At 45.5% G+C, this 26,532-nt stretch overlaps 1 protein-coding gene, 1 non-coding gene and 1 pseudogene across 4 annotated transcripts in view; 1 reads left to right on the top strand and 2 right to left on the bottom strand.

Annotated features, from left to right (window-relative positions):
- MOK (MOK protein kinase) overlaps positions 1-5,568 on the bottom strand; it is a 42,020-nt gene extending 36,452 nt beyond the window's left edge. For all 3 annotated transcript variants that reach the window (XM_020913461.2, XM_070477797.1, XM_020913462.2), the window contains exon 1: positions 5,477-5,568. In XM_020913461.2, coding sequence (XP_020769120.1) covers positions 5,477-5,483 — 7 coding nt within the window. In that variant the 5' untranslated portion in view covers positions 5,484-5,568. The remainder of the gene's footprint in view (positions 1-5,476) is intronic.
- A 2,130-nt stretch (positions 5,569-7,698) lies between these two features.
- Positions 7,699-8,302, bottom strand: LOC110150521 (large ribosomal subunit protein uL6-like; annotated as a pseudogene).
- An 8,790-nt stretch (positions 8,303-17,092) lies between these two features.
- Positions 17,093-17,166, top strand: TRNAI-AAU (transfer RNA isoleucine (anticodon AAU)). The gene has a single exon. It is a non-coding gene; the product is annotated as a tRNA-Ile (tRNA).
- The last annotated feature ends 9,366 nt before the right edge of the window (positions 17,167-26,532 follow it).

Below are 26,532 nucleotides of genomic sequence, written 5' to 3'. Positions count from 1 at the left end.
TTCTTTACTGTCTGAGCCAGCAGGGAAGCCCATGATATAGAGACCCACTCTTTGGTTGGAGGAACAGCGCCACACAGACTCCCGCGGTGAGCGGCATGACCTTCCGAAGTAGCGACCACAGTCGCGCTTGCTCTTCCCTTACTGGAAACGTCCGGGTCTTCTGTCCCAGCACTCCAGTCACAACATCCCCTGGCCACGTCCACACTGAGCCATAACCTGTGCCTTTCACACAGTGCTGTGTGTGCTGGTTTGCTCAGTCGTGCCTGATTCTCTGCAATGCTTGGCCTGCAGCCTGCCAGGCTGCTCTGCCATGGGCTTCTCCTGGCATTTCCTCCCCCGGCGCATCTTCCCGACCCAGGGATCTGCCCTGAGTCTCCTGCGTCACCTGTACTGCAGGCGGACTGTTTACGGACTGGGCCACCAGGAAGACTGAAGACCGCTGATGAGCAGATAGAACGACGACAGCTAGCTCTCAAAACTCGAGCTAAAGCACATTCGCCAGAGTGGCTCCAATTTAAAAGACTGAAAACACCAAGTGCTGACTAGGATGTGGAATAAACGGATCTCTCACACACGGACGGCAGTAAATTAAACATGGCACAGCCACTTTAGAAACCAGTGTTTACTCTTCTTATAAAAGTAAATACACACTTCCAACCCAATCCAGCAATTCAACTCCTAGGAATCTAGAGAAATGAAAACAAATGTCCACACAAAGACCTGTACATGACTGTTCATAGCAGAATTATTCACTACAGCCACAAAATGGAACAAGCCAAATGCTCACTAACTGAAAAATGAATAGACAAACTGTGGCATATTCATGGGACAGAATACAGCAATAAAAAGGACCAAACTACTAAGCTGCCACTACGTGCATGAACCAAAAAAAACCATGCTAAACAGAGAAGACAGATTCAGAAAACCACATACACTTATATTTACTACATTTATACGAAATTCTAGAAAAGGCAATATTTTAGTAATAGAGAGCATATCAATGATCTTGGGAGCCAGGAGTGGAGGAGGGGATTGATTGCAAAGGAGCACAAGACAACTTTCGCAGGTGATAGAAAAGTTCTGCATCTTTTTTTGGCCACATGGCTTGCTGGAGCTTCGTTCCCTGATCAGGGATTGAATCCACAAGCTGAAATATTATGTAGCCAGTAAAAACGATGGGGCACAAGCTGGAAGCAAGACTGCTGGGAGAAATCTCAGTAACCTCAGATATGCAGATGATACCACCCTTATGGCAGGAAGCGCAGAGGAACTAAAGAGACTCTTGATGAAAGTGAAAAATAAGAGTGAAAACACTGGCTTAAAACTCAACATTCAAAAAACTAAGATCATGGCATCCAGTCCCATCACTTCATGGCAAATAAATGGGGAAAAAAAGGAAACAGTGACAGACTTTATTTTCCTGGGCTACAAAATCACTGCAGATGGTGACTGCAGACATGAAATTAAAAGATGCTTGCTCCTTGGAAGAAAAGCTATGACCAACCCAGACAGCATATTAAAAAGCAGAGACATTACTTTGCCAGCAAAGGTCTGTCTAGTAAAAGCTAAGGTTTTTCCAGTAGTCATGTATGGATGTGGGAGTTGGACCATAAATAAAGCTGAATGCTGAAGAATTGATGCTTTTGAACTGTGGTGTTGGAGAAGACTCTTGAGAGTCCCTTGGACAGCAAGGAGATCAAACAGGTCAATTCTAAAGGAAATCAGTCCTGAATATTCATTGGAAGGACAGATGGTGAAGCTGAAGCTCCGATACTTTGGCTACCTGATGGGAAGAACTGACCCATTGGAAAAGATGCTGATGCTGGTAAAGACTGAAGGCGGGAGGGGAAGGGGACAACAGAGGATGAGATGATGAGATGGCATCACCGACTCAATGGACATGAGTTTGAGCAGGCTCCGGGTGTTGGTGATGGACAGGGAAGCCAGGCATGCTGCAGCCCATGACGTTGCAAAGAGTTGGACATGACTGAGCGATTGAACTGAACTGAAGTCAATAAAAATGAAAAGGCTCTTAGCCTTTCCACTAAAATCTGGGACAAGATAAGGATGTCCACTCTCACCACTTTTATTTACCATAGTATTGGAAGTTCTAGCCACAGCAATCAGACAAGAAAAAAATAAAAGACAGCCAGATTGGAATGGAAGAGGTAAAACTGTCATTATATGCAGATGACATGATACTATATATAGAAAACCCTAAAGACACACAAACTACAAGAACTGATTAAGTTCAGCAAGGCAGCAGGATACAAGATTAACATACAGAAATTGGTTGTATTTCTTTACGCTAACAATGAAATATCAGAAAAGGAATATAAATAATAATCCCTTTTAAATTGCATCAAAAAATAATAAAAACAAATCCTACCAAGAAAGTGAAAGACTTATATGCTGAGGACTATAAACATTAATAGGACTTCTCTGGCTGCCAGTGGTTGGGAATTGCCTATCAATGCAGCAGATACAGGTTTGATTCCTGGTCTGGAAAGATCCCACTTGCCTTGGGGTAACTAAGCCCATGAGCCTAGAGTCCATGCTCAGCAACAAGAGAAGATCCTGCAATGAGAAGCCAATGAACTGCAACTAGAGAGTAGCCCCCACTTGCTCCAACTACAGAAAGACTTCGAGTACATAGCAACTAAAACCCAGTACAGCCAAAAATAAACAATTTTTTTAAAGTTTAAATAATATAGCTATATGAAAAAGGCAGATAGAACGCGGAAGATAAATAAGTTGTCCATATTAAGACTGTATTCATTTTTACCAAACTGAGGCCTGTTTATTTAAAGCATGAAAATGGAGTTCAAAGTCACTTTTTGTGCAATTCTAAAACTGTCACACCCGAATCCAACTATCTGTATTAAAACTGCTTCTAAAGATCTTAATCAAGGCAGGTGATAAGCATCAGAATTATGGTGTTGTTTCAGTCACTCAGCCGTGCCCAACTCTTGCAACCCTATGGACTGTAGCCTACCAGGGTTCTCATCCACAGGATTTTCCAAACAAGAATTCTGGACTGGGTTGTCATTTCCTTCTCCAGTCAGAACTAAGGGGAAAGTTAATTACTAAGTGTAACTCTCAACTAGAGTTTAAAAGAGGATTCAGCTTCTAATTCCCACTCTCTCTGAGAGAGATAGTACTTCAAACCAAATCACTAAAAACAAGGTCAAGATCCTTCAATAAAGAAGGCTGTACCAAATTAATTAGTTCATGCAGTGTGGGAAAAATGGTGACCTGAATTACTAAACATCATGAAAACACAAAAAGATGTAAAATTATTCATAGACTCGTAAAAATGGTGGTCATTTTGTGATGTGCAGAAACACCATAACCATGCCGTGCAGCTGGAACCAGCACAGTGCTGTGGGTCAATTACACTTGGAGAAAAAACATAAAAGTTTAAAATTTAAACTTCACCCTTTGGGACTTTCCTGGTGGCCCAGTGGCTAAGACTCCGAGCTCCCAATGCAGGGGCTCTGGGTTCGATCCCTGCTCAGGGAACCAGATCCCAGGTGCCACAACTAAGACTTCACACTGAAGATCCCACATGCTGCAGCTAAGACCTGGTACAGCCAAATAAATAAATATTGTTTTTAAAAAACAAAAGTTTAAAAGATACAAATCATAAAATGCAAATATAAACATATAGATCATGTGTGTGTGTATATATATATGCACTATGTGTGTGTGTGTATATATATATGTATATATATGCTAACATTTGTGATTTTTTTAATTTTTTTTTTCATTTGTGATTTTTGACCGGGATCCTGGAAAAAATAAAAACACCTATCATGGATACTATTGGGATAACTGGGGAAATGTGAGATATAGACTGCATACTACAATGCAATATTCTATCGGCATGCTATTTACTGTGATTATGCAGGAGAATGTTCTTGCTTTTATCAGATACTTGCTGAATTACTAATGGTGAAATGTAATGATGTCTACAACTAACTCTCAAAAGGTTTAGTGAAAATAAATACATAATTCAGAGAGAGAGACAATGCCAGCGCACGGTGAGACGGCACACAAACATACAGCAAATGGAGCATCTAGGTGAAGGGTGTACAGATATTCAGTGTACTCTTCTTGGAACTTTTCTGTAGATTCGAAATTTTTTCAAAATAAATAGTTGGGAAGGGAAAAAAAGGAATACAGTAAAATATATGTATATGTAAGTCCACACTATACATAAAAATGTAAAGCCTTTTGTAGACCTTGTATTCTAACTACTGCTTTGGGTGCATTACTGAAAAAGATAATCACTTAAACAATATCTAACGAAAGAAAATAAGAACCTCCTGGACTTCGCTGGTGGTACAGTGGGTAAGAATCTTCCGGCTGATGTAGAGGACACGGGTTTGATCTCTGGTCAGGGAATATTTCACATGCCTGGGAGCAACTAAAGCCTGTGAGCTGCAGTTACTGAGCCCGAGTGCTCCAACTATTGAAGCCTGTGCACCAGAACCTGTGCTCGGCAAAAAGAGAAGCCGCCACAATAAACCCAGGCACCACAACGAAGAGCGGCCCCCACATGATATAACTAGAGAAAGCCTGCGTGAAGCAATGAAGACCCAGTACAGGGAAAAATAAATTATATGAAGAAAGTAAGAATGTCTTGGAAAGGATGAATGAGATGAATTGTTTTAAACATCTTTGTTACACAATTTATGCAATATACCGATTATCAACTGACAATCAGGATACAATGCAAATTTAACATCATAACTACACCCAACATAATTTAATCTTTTCACAGCAAAACAGGTTGGAATTTTTCTGGACCTCAGATTCACAGCATAAATGACAACTATATCCGTACAGTAATGTAAAAATAAAAAAGTAGTTGATTACACTTGGATTGTTCATAATCCACACACTGAAGCACAGAAAAATATGGTACCCCTCACATTTTCAAAGATGATTATCTCATTTCATAACTTCCCAGCAACGCTCTTGCACTAAAAGGCTCTTTCAAAATTTCTGTAAAGAAGTTCTGACAAAAACAGTACTACCTGACCCGAAAGTAATAATAAAGTAAAATACACAGCCCAGCTTTCCTCTCAACTGTCTACTAAACCAATAGTAGGTAGGACAATAAAAGGTACGAAGCCACGCTGTAACCGCTCACTACATTACTGCCAAATGTTTTCAACCCACCATTTAAAAGAATTAAAAACTCCCCAAACTCTAATGTAACCTTGCACCAAAATAAACCTCAGCTGGACTCGGGTCGACATTCTGAAACCCCTCACAGCCCGACCAGCCCTGAACCCCTCGGGCTGCCCCCTCCGGCTGCCCCCGGAGACGCGGGTCCCCGACAGCCCACCGAGGTTTGGGATTCCCCCAAACTGCCCACCTCCCACCGGCCACCGAGTGCCTCCCGAAGCCGGCCCCCACCCGCCGCCACTCGCCCTCCGGTCCCGCCCCTTGTGGGGCTCCACTCAACTCTTCATCCTGGACGCGGAAGCCGGCGACAACCCTTTGCCGATACTGGACGGAGAAGAAAGGGATAGAAAGTGTAGGCCCTGGCTTCCACTCCTTAGAGGCAGGGTTCCGAACTAGGACCTCCGTGGTGGTCCCTAAACGGAGAGCGTTAGGATCCGGCGGCCATGTTGTATCCCTGTCACCCTAGCAACCGTCAGGTCCGGACCACCCCGAGGCCGGAGTCCGCGCGTGCGCAAAACGACCCATCGGCGCCCTCCGGTCCTACACGTACGCGTGCGCAGTACGGCCCGCCTCCTCACTCTAGTTGCTAAGCAACCCTCCTTGCAGCTTTAAGCTGTTCCTGGCTTTTGAGTGTAGGCGACTTTCCCTGGGAGCGCTATCCCCAGCCGTCCTGAGAATTTAGTGATTTGGGACCTAATGCCTGACGACAGCCTTCAGCTTTAACTGGGCTGGGATACACTAAATAATTGTCGATTGATACCTCTTCTTTGCAGTCGCATGTTACAATTGAATATCCACTGACTATAGATAATATAGTCCCATGATTCAAGATTCAAAAATAACAAAAACAGAACAGAATGGAAATCCTCCCTCCCACTGTTCTGTCCCCAGTTCCTCTCCGCATAAAGTAGGTAACTCATAAGAAATCTTTTGTTCTTTTTTCCCTCTTTCTTACACCAGTGGTAGTCTCGTATAGGCTCTGCTTTGTACTTTGCATTTTTTACTTGATGCTTTAACTTGGACACTTTCCCCTAACAGTACCCAAAGAGCTTCATTATTTTATTTAGTGGCTCTTCTAGTTCTAGGTGTGTGTGTGCCTGCTCAGTCATGTCCAACTCTTTGCGATCCCATGGACTGTAACCCACCAGACTCCTCTGACCAGGGGATTCTCCAGGCAAAAATACTGAAATGGGTTGCCATTTCTTCCTCTCGAGGACCTTCCTGACCCAGGGATCATCTCTCTCTCATCTCATCTCCTTCGACTCCTGGATTGACAAGCGGATTCTTTTACCACTGAGCCAGCTGGGAAGTCCCACCTCATGGTTGCACCATCTCTTATTTAACTGGTTCCCTGCTGGACATCTTGGTTGTTTCTAATAAGCTGACCTTTCAAACACTGCTGCAGGGACAGTCCTGAACACACATCATGTTCCATACGTTCATGTGTACCCACAGGAGAAATTCTTAAAGTGGAGCTGCTGAATCAAAAGGTGGTTGCTGTTCAGTCACTAGGTCGTGTCCGACTCTTTGTGACCCCGTGGACTGCAGCATGCCAAGCTTCCCTGTCCTTCATGTCTCCCGGAGTTTGCTCAAATCCATGTCCCTTGAGTCGGTGATATTATCTAACCATCTCATCCTCTGCCTCCCTCTTCTCCTTTTGCCTTCAGTCTTTCCCAGCATCAGGGGCTTTTCCAATGAGTCACCTTTGTGAATCAGGAGGCCAAAGTATTGGCACTTCGGCTTCAGCATGTCTTTCCAGTAAGTATTCAGGGTTGATTTCCTTTAGGATTGATAGGTTTGATATCCTTGCAGTCCAAGGGACTCTCAAGAGTCTTCTCCAGCACCACAATTCGAAGGCATCATCAAAAGGTATTTACTTTGTTTTGTTTTTTAACTTCTCTTTAAAAATTTGAGTCAAAATTCACATAACATAGAATCAATCATTTTAAAATGTGACATTCAGTACATCCACGATGTTGTGGAACCATCACCTTTATCTAGCTCCAAAACATTTTCATTGCCCCAGAAGGAAATGCCAAACCCATAAATCAGTCTCAAACACATGATGCTAAGTGAAATAAGCCAGGCACAAAAAGCCACCTATTGTATGATTCCGTTTACAGAATAATTCCAGACTGGACAAATCCATAGGGACAGAATGTAGATACAGGCTTCCAGGGACTGGGGGAATAAGAGTGACTGCTAACAGGTAAGGGATTTCTTTTTGTGGTGTTGACAGCATTCTGGAATTAGATAGTGGTGATGGTTGCACAACTTTGTAAGTCTAGTAAAAATCACTGAATTGTATGTATTAAATGGTTAGAATGGTCCATTATGTGAATTTTATCAAGTGAATTGAAAAAAAAATGGGGTGATTATTGCTGGTATTATTATTGTTTTTTCCCAAATCAAAAGAGCTTTTATTGCATCTTTAAAATATCCTAAATGAGTCCAAAGAATCATCTGGCATCTTGTGGTTTCTGTAGCTGGACCACCCAGAGTTTATTCATCAGCCTGCTGAACTGTTCCTTTTTCAGAAACGTAGATACCATCCACAAATTTTCTGATATTCTTGTGGCTTGCTGAATCTGACACAAGTTCCATGTGGTTTCCTTCAAGACTCAACTCATCTTCCTGGGCTTGAGGTACTAAATAAGCAATGTCTGGCCTCATCTGAACCCTGTGGATGTATTTTTCATTCCCCAAATTTTCGATTTCAGCAAGAGAACCATTCTGAATAGCAACATCGATGGGGAAGTGAGCACACACAGACCTCATCTTGTAGCAGAAGCCCAGCGTGACACTTTGATCATGTTCTGTGCACGACTACAGATCGTGCAGACTGTAACCAGTTCCTTTTTATTTCCCCACCATTTGTCAACTTGGAGCCTCTTCTTTTTCTTTCCAAGGAGACTGAATGCTACATTGATGTGATCGAAGTCCCTCCACTGGGTGCCTCTGGGGCCCTTCACAGTAACTGTGCGTCCCTTCAGAGTAAGCGCAGAGTCAGACACGACTTAGCCACGGATCTCTGCTACTACTAGTTCATAGTAATGTCGATATTTTCTGGAATGCCGGCAGTCTGATGGCTGAGGATGGCCTACATTCTCGAGCTGGATGAGGTGTGGGTATTACTGTGGGTGGTCCTGTCCCTGTTGGCTCTGAAAAGCCACATCTAATCTCTCCAGATCACTGGAATTTGATTTCTCTCTTCTATCTCCTTGTAGCCTTTCCCCTTATGTGAGGACTTGTATTTAAATCACATTGCTCTCACTTTCTTTCTCACACTGTCTTTTTCATATTCTTTTCTTCTACCAAGGTAGATTCTAAGTTCCTTAGCCCACCACCTGTCCTTTATCTCTTCTGCAGGCAGGAGTTTCTGGGTATTCACTGAATACCTGTTAAGGGGTGAACAGGTGAATGCATGTAGCATCATCATTTGGATTTTCTATTCACCTTCACTGTGGACAATTAGCAGTGAAATCCTGAAGAAGCCCAGGGCATCTTGACCCTGAGGAAGGGTCACAGTGAGACATCCCCTGTAGGCAGACACAGCCTTGGTGTGCCTCCCCAGGTGAGCAGGGGCTATTGGCCTTCAGCCCTCCAGCGCCACGAACACCAGCACCCTGGTCCACAACCTGCACTTCGTACTTGGAGACCTTGGGAGAGGGGAGTGGAAGGGCCTCCGGAGTGGAAGATCAAAGGAGACCAACAGGGACCTTAGCAGGAAGGCGGAAAGGGAATTGGGTGAGATTTTGCCTAGAGCGGAGGTTCTCAATCATTAACTTGCTCCAAAGTCACCTGCCTTCAGGTGATTCTGGACTCTGCAGGGGCCCAACCACAGACTTCCTGAGTTTGTCATTCTGGGCTGGGATTTGAAAATTCACATCTTGGGACTTCCCTGGTGGTCCAGTGGCTAAAACTCCATGCTCCCAGTGGAGGGGGCACAGGTTCCATTCCTGGTCAGAGAACTGGATCCTGCAAGACTCAACTTTAAGACCCAGTGAAGCCAAACAAATAAATATGATAAATATTAAAAAGAGAGAAAATGTGCATCTCTAACAGAATCCCAGGTGATGCCACTGCTGCACTTATGACCATATTTTGAGACCCACTATCTCCTCTTTCTTTAATTCTAAGAAGACTAGGAAATGCTACTTCAGAATAGCCTGGGAAGGTCTTTCTGTATAGTTTATAGACAGAGGGGTCAGCCTTCTTGGGTTTCAGCTGTGTGGCCTAGGTACCTGCTTCCTTAGACCACTTGTGCACTAAATGACAAAAGGAGAATTGACAGATGAGAAATAATAGGCTGTGAGCTCCTCCAGGGAGGGCCCCACCCTGAGCCCTTGCCTGCCCAGCACATACAGCCACCAGGCATATGTCACATGCTCGAGAGATGCTTGTGAAGTGAAACCAGCCTGCATCCTTGGAGCTCTGCTTTTAAAGCTCTGCATGAATAACGCCTAATTATAGCCACTTGCGCCTTTTGACTCATTCCAAAACTATTCCTCAGACAGTTAATCTTGTATCCCAACATTAGCTTTTCCCTAATTCCCAGTCTCAAGAGATTCAAGCTATGTTTAGCAGACTCTTTCTGCTGAGCTTCTTAATTAATGTTCAAACCAGGAAATGGGCAGAAGTTAGAAAAATTAGGAAAGACAGAAATTCACACATGTTAACCTTGGTAAGGTGGGTAAAATGCAAATCTACCCGTGGATATTAGAAATCAGATTGATTTCAGAAAATAATGAGTTCCCTGGTAGCCTAGTGGTTGGGACTCAGCACTTTTACTGTTGGGGCCTGGGTTCAACCCCTGCTCAGGCAACGGAAATCCCACAAGCCATGTGGCATGGCCAAAATAATAATAATAATATAAAAATAAATAATAAATGTATCTCAGAGGCAACTTAACAAGAGCAGGAATGTGAAATAAGAGCAAGAACATTAGCCATTCAAATGAACATGAGGAATGGCAGTTAACCAAAGCAGTTATGAATGAGGTTGCGGTCAAGTGTGGATGCAAAACAAGTAAACGTCAGGCTAAAGAGAAGTCCAAGCACTTTTCCAACAAAAAAGCACATGGCACAGTAGACTTTTAAGTGTGAAAAAAACTTTTCCTAAGAAGAGAATAGGAAAATTCTTAAAGTGGTAGGAGAGTGAACCAAGTGAGTGACTCCAGCCAAGTTACAGGGCCAGTGTTTCCTCATTTCTGAGCAATGAGGATAAAAATACCCTCTGCAAAGAGTGATGCAAAGAATGAAGAGTAGATGCGATGTCTCTGTCTCTCTAGAGTATACTGTTTGATTTTTGCCCAGAGTCTGAAGCCAGGCAAGACCCTGTAGCACTCCTGGGCACAAAAGCCTTTCCGTGTCCCCCTTTAAGTGTCTTGTTTGTAGGAAATAGACTTCATTCAGCCTCCAAGACCTCCCCTGAGTCCCAAGGAGCAGGTTCACACAGTTGTCAACTAGAGAAGGGAGGAGATGTGGAGACAAAGGAGGAGCCATCAAGCCAAAGGGGAATGGAGGAGCTAGCAGGTGCAAATGCGCATATGTGGAGTGCATAAACAACAAGGTCCTCCTGGACAGCACGGGAAACTAAGCTCAGTGTCCTGTGATAAGCCATAATGGAAAAGAATATGAAATAGATTGTATATGTGTGTGTGTGTGTATAACTGGGTCACTTTGTTGTATAGCAGTAAGTGCATCCGTACTAAGTTGCTTCAGTTGTGTCTGACTCTTTGTGACCCTGTGGACTATAGCCAGCCAGGCTCCTCTGTCCGTGGGATTCTCCAAGCGAGAATACTGAAATGGGTTGCCATGCCCTCCTCCAGGGAATCTTCCCGGCCCAGGGATCGCACCCATGTCTCCTGCATTGGCAGGTGGATTCCCTGAGCCACCAAGGAAGCCCATTCTTTTCTACTTCACCCAAAACTGTCTCCAAAATTTAATTTGGTGTCAGTGTATGGAGGCTGGATTCTGCATCAGGTCTAAAATAGGCCTGGCCAAGAGCAAGTGTTCGATAGAGGTTGTTGAGTAATCAAGAAACACCATCAGCTAGCTGCTCTGTCATCCTCCGTGATAAGGGGCAAGCTGATTTTCGATGACTGTTGAGCATCTAGGACAAACCTTGGGCTTCCAGGTGACTCAGTGATAAAGAATACACCTGCCAAGTGGGAGACACAGGTTTGATCCCCAGGTCAGAAAGATTCTCCTGGGGAAGGAAATGGCAACCCACTCCAGTATTCTTGTCTGGGGAAATCCCATGAATAGTTCGAGTCACAGTTGGACATGACTTAGCAACTAAACAACAATAATAACAAGGGTAAACCTTCATCCTTGAGAGAGAGGAATTGAACAGGCAGACTGACAGGTTGTAGAAGTCATGGCCTGTTGTTGGGGATCCAGAGAGGGGAAGGTCTTTACCAAAATCACCCACTCACTGGTGGGCCCCTGGGCTCTGACCTGGGTCTTTGGCTTTCAGCTCCCTATGCTTCTACAGCTGTTGTGTCTAAAAGAGACCTTTTTAAAAGCTCTCCAGTGAATGCACGTATTCTCAAGAAGTACATTTTACAAGTCCCTTGAATCAACCTATTTGTTGTAGCAAATTAGAAGAAACATCTGAAAAACCCTTCTGTTTGTCTATTTTTCTTTTGTATTGTCTAACAGCTTTGACATAGTACATATTGTACAATGAAGCATTTCACTTCTCTTTTTCCTTCCCTTCTTTCCTTTTTTCCCAGAATCAGCTGGCAAGAATTCAGCTTCAATGTTGAAAGTGTTTTGCTCTCTCGTCTCTGCACACCAGGGTCCCAAGTCAAAATGAAAAATGTGAAAAGGGGACTTCCCTGGTGGTCCAGTGGTTAAGATTCCACTGCAGGATCATGGGTTCAATCCCTGGTTGGGGAACTAAGATCCCACAAACCTCACTGCATGGGCAAAACAGAAAAAAAAGGACACGTGTGCCAGGACAAAAGGACACGTTTCCAGATTGAAAAGGCTGTGAAATGCTCAGCACAGTGAATTTGACATAGATTTAACAAATACTAAGTTGAATGTGTGCTGTGCCTGGCGCTGTTCTAGGAACATGGGATCCATGAGTGTGAGGTTGGAGGGAGAGATCAGTGATGCTTCTGCAAGCCGGGGAGCATCCAAGAATGCCACCAGGAGCGTGGGAGTGGGCCTGGAACAGGTTCTCCCTCAGAACCTTCAGAGAGCACCAGTCCTGAAGACACCTCGACCTTGGACTTGTGGCCTCCAAAACTGTGAGTGAATAATTGTGCTGTTTTCATCACCCGGTTTGTGGGATTTTCTTATGGCACCCCGAGGAAGTGAATGAACTTCCCTGGTGGCTCAGATGGCAAAGAATCTGCCTACAGTGCAGGAGACCCCAGTTCAATCCCTGAGCTGGAGAAGGGAATGGCAACCCACTCCAGTATTCTTGCCTGGAGAATCCCATGGACAGAAGAACCTGGTGGCCTACGGTCCACGGGGTCACAAAGAGTCAGACAGGACTGAGTGACTAATACACACTGAGAGGAAACGAATACAGTGGTGCCTTTATTTTCATACCAAAGGTTCCAATTTATAAACAGAATGACAAGTTTTATACGTTGATTTTAAAGCAAACAACTAAAATCTGAGATAGTTGCATGCAACAAAGCACCCCCCTGGATGTTTAAAAATCCACGTAACTATACGTGTCTAATTCTGATCATGTATGTGTTTTCCTAACTCAAAGGTGGAAAATTAGGACTTGTTTGTCCTGGAAGTCCTGTAAGATGGGGTGAGAAATGGCTGGAGACGTTCGGAGGGGTTTGGAGAAGAGCGTTGTGCAAAGGCCCCAGCCTTCCACCGTCACCGGACTCCGGGGAGCCCAGGCACCCAAGTGTGCAGCTCACTACGTCGGTCTAGGGTGCCCCCTGCCGTCTGTGCTTAGTCACTGCGTCTCGCGACCTTGAATCCTGGGTGGCCTTGGCCGGGAGGGCCCCGCCTGCTCAGGAAATGTGGCTGGAACAACCACGAAAGAGGCTGATGGGGCTGTGGCAGAAGAAAGCGGGGAAAGCAGCAGGTTAGGTGGGGTCTTTCAAGCGGCTGTTACTCTGGCTGTGGGGTTGCCAGATACAGCACAGGATGCCGCTGAAACTGAATTTCAGATCAACAACTAATACTGGTTTAGTATGTGTGCTCAGTATCTTCTTCAGTCTTGTCGACTCTTTGCGACCCCATGGACTGTAGCCCGCCAGGCTCCTCTGTCCATGGGATTCTCCAGGTTAGAGTACTAGCCTGGGCTGCCCTGCCCTCCTCCAGGAGATCTTCCCTACCCAGGGCTGGAACTTGCTTTTCTTATCTCTCCTGCATTGGCCAGGTGGGTTCTTTACCACTAGCGCCACCTGGGAAGCCCCTGGTTTAGTATAAGTATGCCCTAGATAGTGCATAAGACAGTAGTGCATATGCTGAAGTATTTGCTAAATCTGGCAACCCTATCAGGACTGGGCCAGAAAAGGACAGTTTGAACTCAGAGAAATAACTTTATCTGACTTTGTTTTAAAGTGTGAGATAATTTTGAAATTAGTTCGTTTATCCATCTTGTTGCTGAGAACTCTTTGGGGACTTCCCAGGATGGACCCCCTCCCCCACATCCTCTTTCTGGCTTCTCTTGGAAGCGCCTAGATAAAAGTATCCGTTGCACAGATCCTGAGTTGTTTTACAGGTGCTAACAACCACCACCAAATGGAAGAAATTAACTTCTTGATGACCATGAGCGTGAAGCCCCAGACCTACTGGTGCTTAAAGGACTGATAATGTTAACCCAGTGACACCATCCATCGTAACCCTGTTACCACCATCACCCAATCAGAGAACTGTGTGTGAGCTCATCACATACCCCGTGACGCCCCCTCCCTCACCTGGCCTTTAAAAATGCTTTGCTGAAACCCCCTGGGGAGTTGGGGTATTCCGAGCACCAGCTCTGATGAACAAGAGAGGGGACCCGAGTTTGGTTCAGTAACAACCTGACTCCTATTTATTAAACATGTATTATTTCAGGCAGGGTGCTAGACTCTGGACATTCACATGTAAGCAAAATGGGCAGGATGCCTGCCATCGTAGGCAGCTCACTCTACCCCCTGGCATACACCAATCTATCCTTGTCCTTCAGAACACAGTCAAGCGTCCCAGTCTCCAGGAACTTGTCCAATCAACCCTCCACTAGCAGCACAGTTTAATACACTCAGCACAGCACCTAAGCCTGTCTAAGCACTCTAAAACCTGTCTTTGCCAAACCTGTCTATGCCTTAAGTAAGGCATAGTTTTTCTTCCTCCCCCCTTTTGGAAATGTCTGGAAATTGTCGTCCATCCCCCCACCCATGTGTCCCCGGGGTCTCTTGGTCCCTGATGCAGCACAGGTCTGAGCTCTGTGAAGACAAGATTAGGTCTGTTTTGCTCACAGCTGATTCCTGGGGCTTAGGGTGTGGCCAGGCTGAATGAGCATGTTTTGACTGTGTGGCTATTTGTCCACGCTTGGTTCTCCACCCTTCCCTGCTGGTGAGGTGAGCAACTTCCCATCTTCTCATGATATGTATTTTTTACTTCTATTTAATTGGAGGATGATTACAATATTGGGATGGTGTCTGCCATACATCAACATGAATCGGCCATAGATATACATATGTCCCCTCCCTCTTAAACCTCCCTCCCCATCCCACCCCTCTAGGTTGTCACAGAGCAGGGGCTTTGGGTTCCCTGTGTGTCTTTTCATGATATTTATTTTATTTATATTTTGGCCGCACCTGGAGGCTTATGAGATCTTATTTCCCCCACCAGGGATCGAACCTGGAGCCTTGGCAATGCCAGCTCAGAGTCTTAACCACTGGGGAACTCCCTACTTCAGTTCAGTTTAGTCGCTCAGTCGTGTCCGACTCTTTGCGAGCCCATGGATCGCAGCACACCAGGCCTCCCTGTCCATCACCAACTCCCAGAGTTTACTCAAACTCATGTCCATCTAATCAGTGATGCCATCCAGCCATCTCATCCTCTGTCATCCCCTTCTCCTCCTGCCCCCAATCCCTCCCAGCATCAGGGTCTTTTCCAATGAGTCAGCTCTTCACATCAGGTGGCCAAAGTATTGGAGCTTCAGCTTCAGCATCAGCCCTTCCAATGAATATTCAGGACTGATTTTCCTTAGGATGGACTGGTTGGATCTCCTTGCAGTCCAAGGGACTCTCAAGAGTCTTCTCCAACACCACAGTTCAAAAGCATCAATTCTTCGGCGCTCAGCTTTCTTCACAGTCCAACTCTCACATCCATACATGACCACTGGAAAAACCATAGCCTTGACTAGACGGATCTTTGTTGGCAATGTCTCTGCTTTGTAATATGCTGTCTACGTTGGTCATAACTTTCCTTCCAAGGAGTAAGTGTCTTTTAATTTCATGGCTGCAATCACCATCTGCAGTGATTATGAAGCCCCCCAAAATAAAGTCTGACACTGTGTGCACTGTTTCCCCATCTATTTCCCCACATCTTTTCAATTAAATGTGTTTGGTTAAGATTAACTAGGCTTGGCTTCTGTTGCTTGCAGCAGGGAGCCTTGGTGAACCCTCTCCCGTGGGAGCGGTTTTTGAAGTGCTCAGACCAGAGGCGTAGACTAGGAAAGCTGGAGCTCCTTTTCTGTGCTGCTGCAGCACCTGCGAATTAGCTCAGGCAGTTAGGGCCGTTCAGAGATCAAGAGCCCCCCGGGGACACACGGCTGGAGAATGGGCGTTTTTGAGTTTTGTCTTCCCAGCACTTTTCTCCCGGAGAAGGCAATGGCAGCCCACTCCAGTGCTCTTGCCTGGAGGAGCCTGGTGGGCTGCAGTCCATGGGGTCTCTAAGAGTCGGACACGACTGAGCGACTTCACTTTCACTTTTCACTTTCATGCATTGGAGAAGGAAATGGCAACCCACTCCAGTGTTCTCGCCTGAGAATCCCAGGGACGGGGGAGCCTGGTGGGCTGCTGTCTATGGGGTCTCTGCTGTCTATGGAGTTGGACACAACTGAAGCAACTTAGCAGCACTTTTCTCCTGGGTTTTTTTTTTTTTTTTTTTTTGGCATATAGACCTTATACCTTTGCAGTGGCTGTCACATTGCCCATTCCACAGCTATTTTGTGATTTATTCATGTGCTAGTTAACAAAAGAGGGCAAAATGACGACAACTTCCAGACATTTCCAAAAGGAGGGAGGAGGAAAAATTATGCCTTACTTAAGAAACCTTGAGGGAAAAAAAAAAAAAAAGAAAGAAACCTTGAGGAACCACTTAAAATGACATTTTCATTCACTTAGAAATATACATGTAATAGAATATTAAGTACAAAAAGCAACATAAAAATTAAACTCTTTTTCACAAGGTTGCATATATATATAATACACCGTCCAGTGAAAAAAGATTGGCAGGAAGGATGCCAAGACCCCACTAGCCGTTGTTTCGGGGCGGTGGGGAATTCAGATTCTTTGATCCTTTATCTGGTTTTCTGCATTTTCCAAACTGCATTTAGCAGTGCCAAATGCTCTTGATACACGAAGTTTCCACGCTGTGAGATTCGCAGTGATGAATAAAAATAGCACTGAATTGCAGAATCCTACTCCCCAGTTAAGAAGTTTCAGGGGCAGCTTGCATTTTTCCGGTGAAAGCCTCTAATTCGCTCTAAAAAGTCTCCTCCCCTCTCCTTAAAGGCCCTAAGGCCTCAGTTGTTTTTTTATCTGGCCCACGGGTGTGACTACGAGGACGGCTGCAGCCCGGGCGGGCAGGCGCCCTGTGGAAGTCGGCGCAGCGGACTCCGCCGGGAGGGGCTCGGCCGGCTCCATGCGGCGCAGGCGTGGATATCTGGTAAGTGAGCCGGCGGCACCATGCGCTCAGGTGGCCGGTTAGCTCAGTTGGTTAGAGCGTGGTGCTAATAACGCCAAGGTCGCGGGTTCGATCCCCGTACGGGCCACAAGCAGTAACCTTTTCTTTTTTTCTTTTCTCCAGCTTATGGGTTGGTTTCGCAGCTGTCTTGAAAAACAGGCTTCTTGAGTGCCGTGGGCCGCGTGCAAACAGAAGGAATCGCGAAGTCACTCTGGACATGGGTCGGAAGTCGGGGCGGGGTGCGGAGGGAGGGCAGGGTAACCCAGTCCCCGCGCGCTGGGGGCTTGCTGCCTCCTTAGGGCCTATTTTACGGTGCTCTCCGATGTCACTGCGGGTTGCTCCCCAATGCAGAGCTTCTGAGAGCCCTCGGGGGGACCTCGGTTTTCCGTTTTCTGGAGTTTCTTAGAGTTGAAAATCCAGCCTTGGAATTCATTCGTTCCACACTTTTTTTTTTTTTTAATTGTTGTTAAGATTTTTTTTTTTTTTTGAGATGGAACGCTTCACGAATTTGCGCGTCATCTCTGCTCAGGGGCCCTATCTCTGTGTCCTTCAGATTTTAGTGTATGTGCTGCCAAAGCGAAGGCCATTCCACACGTGTTTATGGAGCGCCTACTGCATGCGTCTTTGTCCAGCTGGGGAACCCTGAAGGAGACCTGCATCCCGGCAGGCGTGGAGACAGGGACCGGCCCCATGACTGCCCAGTCTGTAGTGAGGAGTTGGGGTTAGAAAGCAGATAGGGTAGCAGGCCGAGGAGAACCAGAACCAGGCGTAACTTGCAGGACACGGGAAAAGCCCTTTCAGGCCTGACTAATTAGTGTCCTAAGCCTGGCCACCATACTTGTCTCAGTAATAATGAGACCTGTTTAGTTTAAATGCATTTTATTTTTAGACATTAAAGACTCTTGCTCCTTGGAAGAAAAGCTGTGACAAACCCAGAGAGCATATTAATAAGCAGAGACATCACTTTGCTGACAAAGATCTGTCTAGTCAAGTCTGTGGTTCATCCACTAGCCATACAGGGATGTGTGAGTTGAAACTTCATAGAAGGCTGAGCACCAAAGAATCAATGCTTTTGAATTGTGGTTCTAGGGAAGACTCTTGAGATTCCTTTGGACAGCCAGGAGATCAAACCAGTCAATCCTAAAGGAAATCGACCCTGAATATTCACTGGAAGGACTGATGCTGAAGCTGAAGCTCTAATACTTTGGCCTCCTGATACAAAGAGCTGACTCATTGGAAAAGACCCTGATGCTGGGAAAGACTGAGGGCAAGAGAAGGGGACGACAGAAGATGAAATGGTTGGATGGCATCAATGGACATGAGCTTGAGCAAACTCCGGGAGATGGTGAAGGACAGGAAAGTCTGTCATGCTGCAGTTCATGGGGTCGCAAAGAGTTGGACACGACTTAGTGACTGAACAACAACAGTTTTTAGACAACCTACATGACATGTGTTTTTCCCCCTCAAAAACCATACCTCCACTCCACAGGGAAGGAGAGGGTGAGACAAACTGAGACAGTAGCGTTGAAACATATGTATTACCATTTGTAAAACAGAGAGCCAGTGGGAATTTGCTGTATAAGGTCGGGAGCTGAACCCAGTGCTCTGTGACAACCTAGAGGAGCGGGATTGGGTGGGAGGTGGGAGGGAGCTTCAAGAGGGAGGGGACATACGTGTGACCTGTGACTGATTCATGCTGATGTATGACAGACCCCAGCACCACACTGTAAAGCAGTTTTCCTCCAATTAAAAATAAAGAAAATTTTTAAAACTAAAAAAACAACAACAACTCCTGTCTGAGCTACCAGAGAAGCCCTAAATCAATGAGAAAATAAACAAAAAGCTCAGGATGACATCAGTCCCAGTTGTCTAAGTCCTGGTGTTGTGTGGATGAAAAGCAGCAAGCAGCCAGTTATGAGGATAGGTGATTGAAAGTTACAGCCAAGTTTGTTCACATTTTTCCATTTCTAAACCATCCTTAAGGAAAACCATGTATGGGATCACACCGTCCTCACAGAACTCCAGCAGAGCAACCATGCCATCTGAATCCATGTTTACACTAATAAAGAACCAATAGTTTTTAAAACTAGTAAGGATGTGCTTGATTTGTTCCGCAGCCCCTGTCATAAAAGGCTTTAGTCTTTCTGGTCTCTTCTTCAAGTTTCCCTTTGATTGACTTCATGTAATCTTTCATGTGTTTCTTGTGAAACCGTGCAACCCACACTGGGACTTGAGCTCGCGGTCTTTTTTTTTTTTTAAGATGGCAAATATTATGATACATTATTTTACTACAGTTTGAATTTTTAAAAATTTAAAATAACAAAAAAGCACATCAAAGTCAAGATAAAATAGGAAGCTCTCTCTAAACAAGTAAGATCTATATTATTATTATTTTTTTAATTTTTATTTTTTTTTCCCATTTATTTTTATTAGTTGGAGGCTAATTAATTTACAACATTGCAGTGGTTTTTGTCATACATTGAAATGAATTAGCCATTGGAGCTCGCGGTCTTTTAACTGAGATCACACACCTGGTCTCAGGACTTAATGAAGCTCAGGTTCTTGATGGCTCATCGCAGGAACAATTCAGTGAGAGACAAAGTGATAGGCAAGAAGTGGATTTATTTAGAGAGAAACACTCCACAGACACAGCGTGGGCCATCTCGGAAGGCGAGAGCGGCTGCAGGGTGTGGGGCTGTCACTTTTTATTGGGGTGGGTAATTTCATATGCTAATGAGTGCCTGTGGGTGTGCCACTTAGCTTGCTGGTACGTTCCAATGAGCATATATGGGGGCTCAAGGTCTAGTGGAAGTCTGGTCACCATCTTGGACCCCGTTTGCTCTAACCATTTACGTTGTATCCTGTGGCTATGCCATTCTTTTAAAGGTTGTGCCCACCCCCTTTCTCTCCCGTTTCACTTGCAGGCTTCTTTTGTGATTTCCTGCAAGTGATGGATCATGACAATATCAATGTCAGTGATTGCTGTGCTTTCAGCACCTTCATCCTTGGGGTCTTCAGCGGAGAAATTTCCACCAGTGAATGAGTCATCAGTGTTACCCTCTGTCCTGCTGGCCATATTCCCTTCCACCCCCAGACACAATCTGTCCACGACAGCGCGTCTGCAACCTCCCAGATGTGGGAGATGTCAGAGCACATCTCATCGTGGCTCATGAGGTCCTCAGAGATGACTATGATGGTGACTGGAGGGAGCCCACAGCGGCACTAGCTTAGTAGGAAGCTAGAGCCCAGAGCAAACACAGTGTAGCCTAAAGTGGGGGTGAGCAGGAGGACAAGCTCAGTAATAACCTGAAGGGCACAAGAGAACAAGTTGTTATCCGGCAAGAGAAGTGACAGTACCAAAGATAGTGAATCCCCGGTTCTGTTTCAAAGGTAAAGATTAGCCTGAAGCACTTTCTTGAGCTATTTTGCAGAATTTAAACTTCCTCCACCAGATCTACTGGAACCTAAAGTCCCGTGATGTTGACCTTTTCTGACCCTCCTGATTTTAGTCGACATCTTTGCCCTAATTCTATGCTGAATTCTCCTCTGCTCAAGCCCCTTCACGAGCATGTATATACCACCCAAGCCCCTTCCCCAGTTTTGCTGTTTGAACTGACACCACTTTAGGAAAGAGCCCTGATGTTCTCCTTACTTCCTGCAAGGAGTACATCCTTCCTTCCTTCAGTTTGTGACGTGGCTGTGTTTTGGGTCCACGCTCACCTAGAGGTGAGCCCAACTTTTGGGTGACAGAAGCATCTGGAAATCTTTTGCTACATTTTGTTTTTTGTTTTTCAGAGAGATCTCAGACTTCACATTTTCTGTTAACTTTTTATTTTGTATTGGGATATAGCCAGTTAACAATGTTGTGATAGTTTCAGGTGAACAATGACGCCACTCAGCCATTCATATGCATGCATCCATTCTCCCCCAAACTCCCCTCCCATCCAGGCTGCCACATAATATTGACTAGAGTTCCGTGTGCTATACGATAGGTGCTTGTTGGTTATCCATTTTAAACAGAGCAGTGTGTACATGTCCATCCCAAACTCCCTAACTATGCCTTTCTCAGCAATAAATTCATTTTCTAAGTCTGTGAGTCTCTATTTTGAGTTCATTTGTATCATTTCTTTATAAATTCCACATATAAGAGATATGTGAGATTTCTCCTTCTCTGACTTCACTCACTATGATACTCTGTAGGTCCATCTGTGATGCTGCAAAGGGCATCATTCATTCTTTTTAAGGCCTGAGTACTATCCCATTGTGTATATGTACCACATTTTCTTTATGCATTCCTCTGTCGATGGACATTTAGGTTGCTTCCATGTCTTGGCTATTGTAAAAAGTGCTGCAATGAACATTGGGGTGCAGGTATCTTTCCAGACCATGTTTTTTTCTGGGTATGTGCCCAGGAGTGGGATTGTAGGGTCATATGATAGCTCTGGGCTTCCCGGGTGGCTCAGTGGGTAAAAATCCTGTCTGCGATGCAGGAGATGCTGGAGATATGGGATCGATCCATTGGTAAGGAAGACCCCCTGGAGGAGGGCACGACAACCCACTCCAGTATTCTCGCCTGGAGAATCCCATGGACAGAGAGGCCTGGAGGGCTACAGTCCATAGGTTGCAAAGAGTTGGACGTGACTGAAGCGACTGATCACAGCACATGGTAGATCTATTTTTAGGGTTTTTTTTTTTTTTTTTTTCAGTTTACCATCTGGTGGCTCAGTGGTAAAAGGAACCCCCTGTCAATGCAGGCAACCCACTCCAGTATTCTTGCCTGGGAAATTCCATGAACAGGGAAGCCTGGCAGGCTAGAGTCCATGAGGTCGCAAGAGTCGGACACGACTTATTGACTAAAAAACAACACTGTTCTCCATAGTGGCTGTACCAGTTTACATTCCTCCCCACAGTGTGGGAGAATCCCCTTCTCGCCACACCCTCTCCAGCATTTATTGTTTGTGGATTTTTTGATGATAGCCATTGTGGCTGGTTTGACTTCACATTTCTTCCTCTTAACTGCAGTATGTAGCGAGAGGGCAGCTGGATGAATTTCTCACTCATAGTCTAAGTCAGGCATTTTTAGATTTTTAAAAAGTATTTGTGATTTATTTGGCTGCCCTGGGTCTTAGCTGAGGCAGCGGAATCTTCCATCTTCATTGAGGCATGCAGGGTCTTTCGTTGTGGCATGTGAGCTCTTAGTTGCAGTACATGGGATCTAATTTCCCCACCAGGGATCGAACTGGGCCCCCCTGCATGAGGAGTATGGAGGTTTAGCCACTGGACTGCCAGGGAAGTTCCCAGGAGTTTTTAGTTTAGCGAAGGCTTTTAAGGGTGGATGCCATCTTACATCAAGGTTCAATCATGTTTCAAAAAATCCCAGAAGAGAACATCTACTAGATCATTCGTTCATTCTTTTCTCAAATATGCCTTAAGCTCTGATTTGAGTAACAGCTCACGTCCACAACTACAGGCTTCACGCCTCTGGCAGCTGCTCAGAGTGTACTAAAAGTGTGATGGAGGGCTTCCCTGGGGGCTCAGTGGTAAAGAATCCACCTGTCAATGCAGGACGCAAGGGTTCATCTTCTGATCTGGGAAGATTCCACATGCCTTTGGGCAACTAAGCCTGTGCACCAACCACGACGGCTGAGCCTGTGCTCTAGAGCCTGGGGACCAAAACCACTGAAGCCTTTGTGTGACCAGAGAAGCCCCCGGCCCACTGCCTGCAACTAGAGACAGCCTGCATGCATCAATGAAGACGCAGCACAGCCAAAAATAAATAAATAGTTATTTTTTTAAAAAGTGCGATGGGACTGTTATTATTATGAACAGTTAGAAGGAAAGCCTGGGGCTCCTGACCCCTAGAATAGGCACCTGTACTCAGATTGCATTTCACACTGAAGTCAAGCAGGACCTTGCGGGCTCCGAGGCATGCAAGCCTTTATTATTTTATTATATTATTTTTGGCTGTGCTGGGCCTACGTTGCTGCGCAGGCTTTTCTCTAGTTGCGAAGGGTGGAGGCTACTCTGGGTGTGGGCTCTCCTTGGCGGTGGTTCCTCTTGTTGCAGAGCCCAGGCTCTAGGGCACGCGGGCTTCAGGAGCTGTGGCTCCCGGGTTCCAGAGCGCAGGCTCAGCAGTTTTTGGGGCATGGGTTTAGTTGCTCCACAGCATGTGGGATCTTCCTGGATCAGTGATCGGACCCATGTCTCCTGCATTGGCAGATGGTTCTTTACCACGGAGCCACCAGGGAAGAACCGGGAAGCCTTTCTGTCCCCCGTGTCTTGTCTGTAGCCAAGACTGCAGCCTCCCTGAGTCCCAGGGAGAAATTCCAGCAGTTGCTAATCGAGGGAGGAACAGCTAAGAAAGGGCCTGAGGCCAGACTGAAAGCCCCGAGGACACCGTGCTCAGGAGACGGCCCGCTTGAGGCTCCTGGGGTGCGGCCCTGCACACACTCGAGTCTTGTCAGCAGCCCCACCCCGGGGCTAGAGCCATAAAACGCCTCATCAAGTCCTCCCAGGGGAGGACACACTATATTGAGAGACACAGGCCGCTGCGTCCCCCTCTGCCTGGCAAAGCGGTAAAGCTACTCTTTTCTACTTCACCCAAAGCTCTGTCTCCGAGATGTGGTTCAGCACCAGCGCAGAGAGGCTGCGCTTTCGGCAGCGACGCCTTGGGTGCATGTGCCAGGCGCCTTCTTAGAGGCAGAAACCTCGCAGAGGGGGAGCCAGCCTAAGCTGCTGCCCTCCAAGCCCATGACCTTCCGGAAACAAGGGTTGAAAGAGTCCACAATTCACCTCTATGGCATAGAAATCATTTTTGAACAGAAGCCGTTTTAGCTCCTGAAAAGTCTCTTCTGCCTAAAGTAGAGCCTTCCAAAATAAATCCTCTTCCCTGGCAACAACCAGGCAAGGCTGACTTTCATCACTGGACAGGAGAAGCCGCCATCACCCCTAAGCTGGCATTGTCAGGAAACTATCTTACCTCCCATCTACTCTAGGTAAGGGCCTATTTATCTTTCGTGTGTTGTTTTCCCATAAGTGCTGTCTCCACCATCCCTTCCCCTGTTCAGATAATGTATAAGCCCCACATTCTAACTGCCACATTTTTCTGTGAATTTCATTGGTACATTGATAAAAATACATTATATTAAAATTTGCCTGTTCTTTTTTGTGTGTTTAGGTGTGTATTTTGGCCATGCAGCATGATTTGCTGACCAGAGATTGAATCCAGAATTCCACAGTGAAAACACCAGATCCTAGCCACTAGGCCACCAGGGAACACTCTAATATTTGTCGTTTCTCATGTTAATCTGTCTTTTGTCAGCTTAATTCACAAGCCTCCAGAGACTGAACATAAGAGGATAGAGGGAAAGTTCTTCCTCCCTGACAGGCTCAAAAAAGGTAAATAGTATACTATGTTCTAGATGAGGGGACAGTTCTTTCTTAGATGTCAGAGAGGACCTGTCTGACATTTGAGGATGAAAGTATGAGAAAGTCTTTCATTCAACAGTTTTTTTTTAATGAAAGAAGAAAAGGATTAAGAAATTGGAACAAACTCCACAAATCTGATCTCTCTTTTGGCCAATCCTTAGTGAGGCTACTAATGAATTAAGTTAGACACTGCAGAGAGCATAGTGAACGCAAGATTATATGATGATGAGATGATGGTGATGATGCTGCTGAATGATGATCGTGGTGGTCAAGTTGAGAGAAAAATTATCAGAAAGATTACTGGAAACTTCTCTGTATAAATAAGGCTGGCCCCCAGCTTCCCCAACCATGAGCATCACGGATTTACCATATTATGCTGCAAATGTTTCCTCCCTTCCAGCCTAGACTGTATGTAGAGGGCAGGGATGATGACGCACCCAACAAGCGCTTAGTTAGTATTTGTTGACCTACGGCCCTATGGCCCCTTAGTGCTTGTGGCTATAAGACACTGGGAAGGAGGAGGGTAGAGGAGGGGAGACTGGGAAAGGAAGAAGAGGGGGTGACTGACGTGTGAAGAGGGGTGGGGAGGTTCCCCTGCTCATTCACTCATTCATTCATATTCATGCATCTATCATTCATTCCCTGAGCGTGAACCAGCAGGCACTGATGAGTGAAACGATGCGCTCAAGGTGCGCCCCCTCTGGGTGAGCGGGCAGGAGGACTGGGCTGACAGGGAGGCAATTTCGGGGTTGGGGACCACACTTGATAAAAATGCACACTTTGAACTCCCTCTCAGTTCAGTTCAGTCCCTCAGTCGTGTCCGACTCTTTGCGACTCCATGGACGGCAGCACACCAGGCTTCCCTGTCCATCACCAACTCCCAGAGCTTGCTCAAACTCATGTCCTTTGGGTCGGGGATGCCATCCAACCATCTCATCCTCTGTCATCCCCTTCTCCTCCTGCCTTCAAGCTTTCCCAGCATCCAGGTCTTTTCCAGTGAGTCAGTTCTTCACATCAGGTGGCCAAAGTATTAGAGTTTCAGCTTCAGCATCAGTTCTTCTAATGAATATTCTGGACTGATCTCCTTTAGGACAGACTGGTTTGATCTCCTTGCAGTCCAAGGGGCTGTCAAGAGTCTTCTCCAACACCACAGTTCAAAAGCATCAATTCTTCAGTGCTCAGCTTTCTTTATGGTCCAACTCTCACATCCATACATGACCACTGGAAAAACCATAGCCTTGACTAGATGGACCATTGTTGGTAAAACAATGTCTCTGTTTTTTAATATGCTGTCTGGGTTGGTCATAGTTTTTCTTCCAAGGAGCAAGTGTCTTTTACTTTCATGGCTGCAGTAACCATCTGCAGTGATTTTGGAGCCCCCCCCCCCCAAAAAAATAAAGTCTAACACTCTTTCCATTGTTTCCCCATCTATTTGCCATGAAATGATGGGACCGGATGTCATGATCTTAGTTTTCTAAATGTTGAGTTTTAAGCCAACTTTTTCACTCTCCTCTTTCACTTTCATCAAGAGGCTCTTTAGTTCGTCTTCCCTTTCTGCCATAAGGGTGGTGTCATCTGCATATCTGAGGTTATTGGTGTCTTGATTCCAGCTTATGCTTCATCCAGCCCAGCATTTCACGTGATGTACTCTGCATATAAGATAAATAAGCAGGGTGACAATATACAGCCTTGATGTACTCCTTTCCCAATTTGGAACCAGTCTGTTCATGTCTGGTTCTAACTGTTGCTTCTTGACCTGAATACAGATTTCTCAGGAGGCAGGTAAGGTGGTCTGGTACTCTCATCTCTTGAACAAATTTTCCAGTTTGTTGTGACCCACACAGTCAAAGGCTTTGGTGTAGTCAATAAAGCAGAAATAGATGTTTTTCTGGAACTCTCTTGCTTTTTCAATGATCCAATGGATGTTGGCAATTTGATCTCTGCTTCCTCTGCCTTTTGTAAATCCAGTTTGAACATCTGGAAGCTCATGGTTCACATACTGTTGAAGCCTGGCTTGAAGAATTTT

This window comes from Odocoileus virginianus, chromosome 16 (genome assembly GCF_023699985.2).
Source record: "Odocoileus virginianus isolate 20LAN1187 ecotype Illinois chromosome 16, Ovbor_1.2, whole genome shotgun sequence".
Taxonomy (NCBI): domain Eukaryota; kingdom Metazoa; phylum Chordata; class Mammalia; order Artiodactyla; family Cervidae; genus Odocoileus; species Odocoileus virginianus.
Note: the sequence above shows the minus strand (reverse complement) of the source record. Positions and strands in the feature narration are given on the sequence as shown.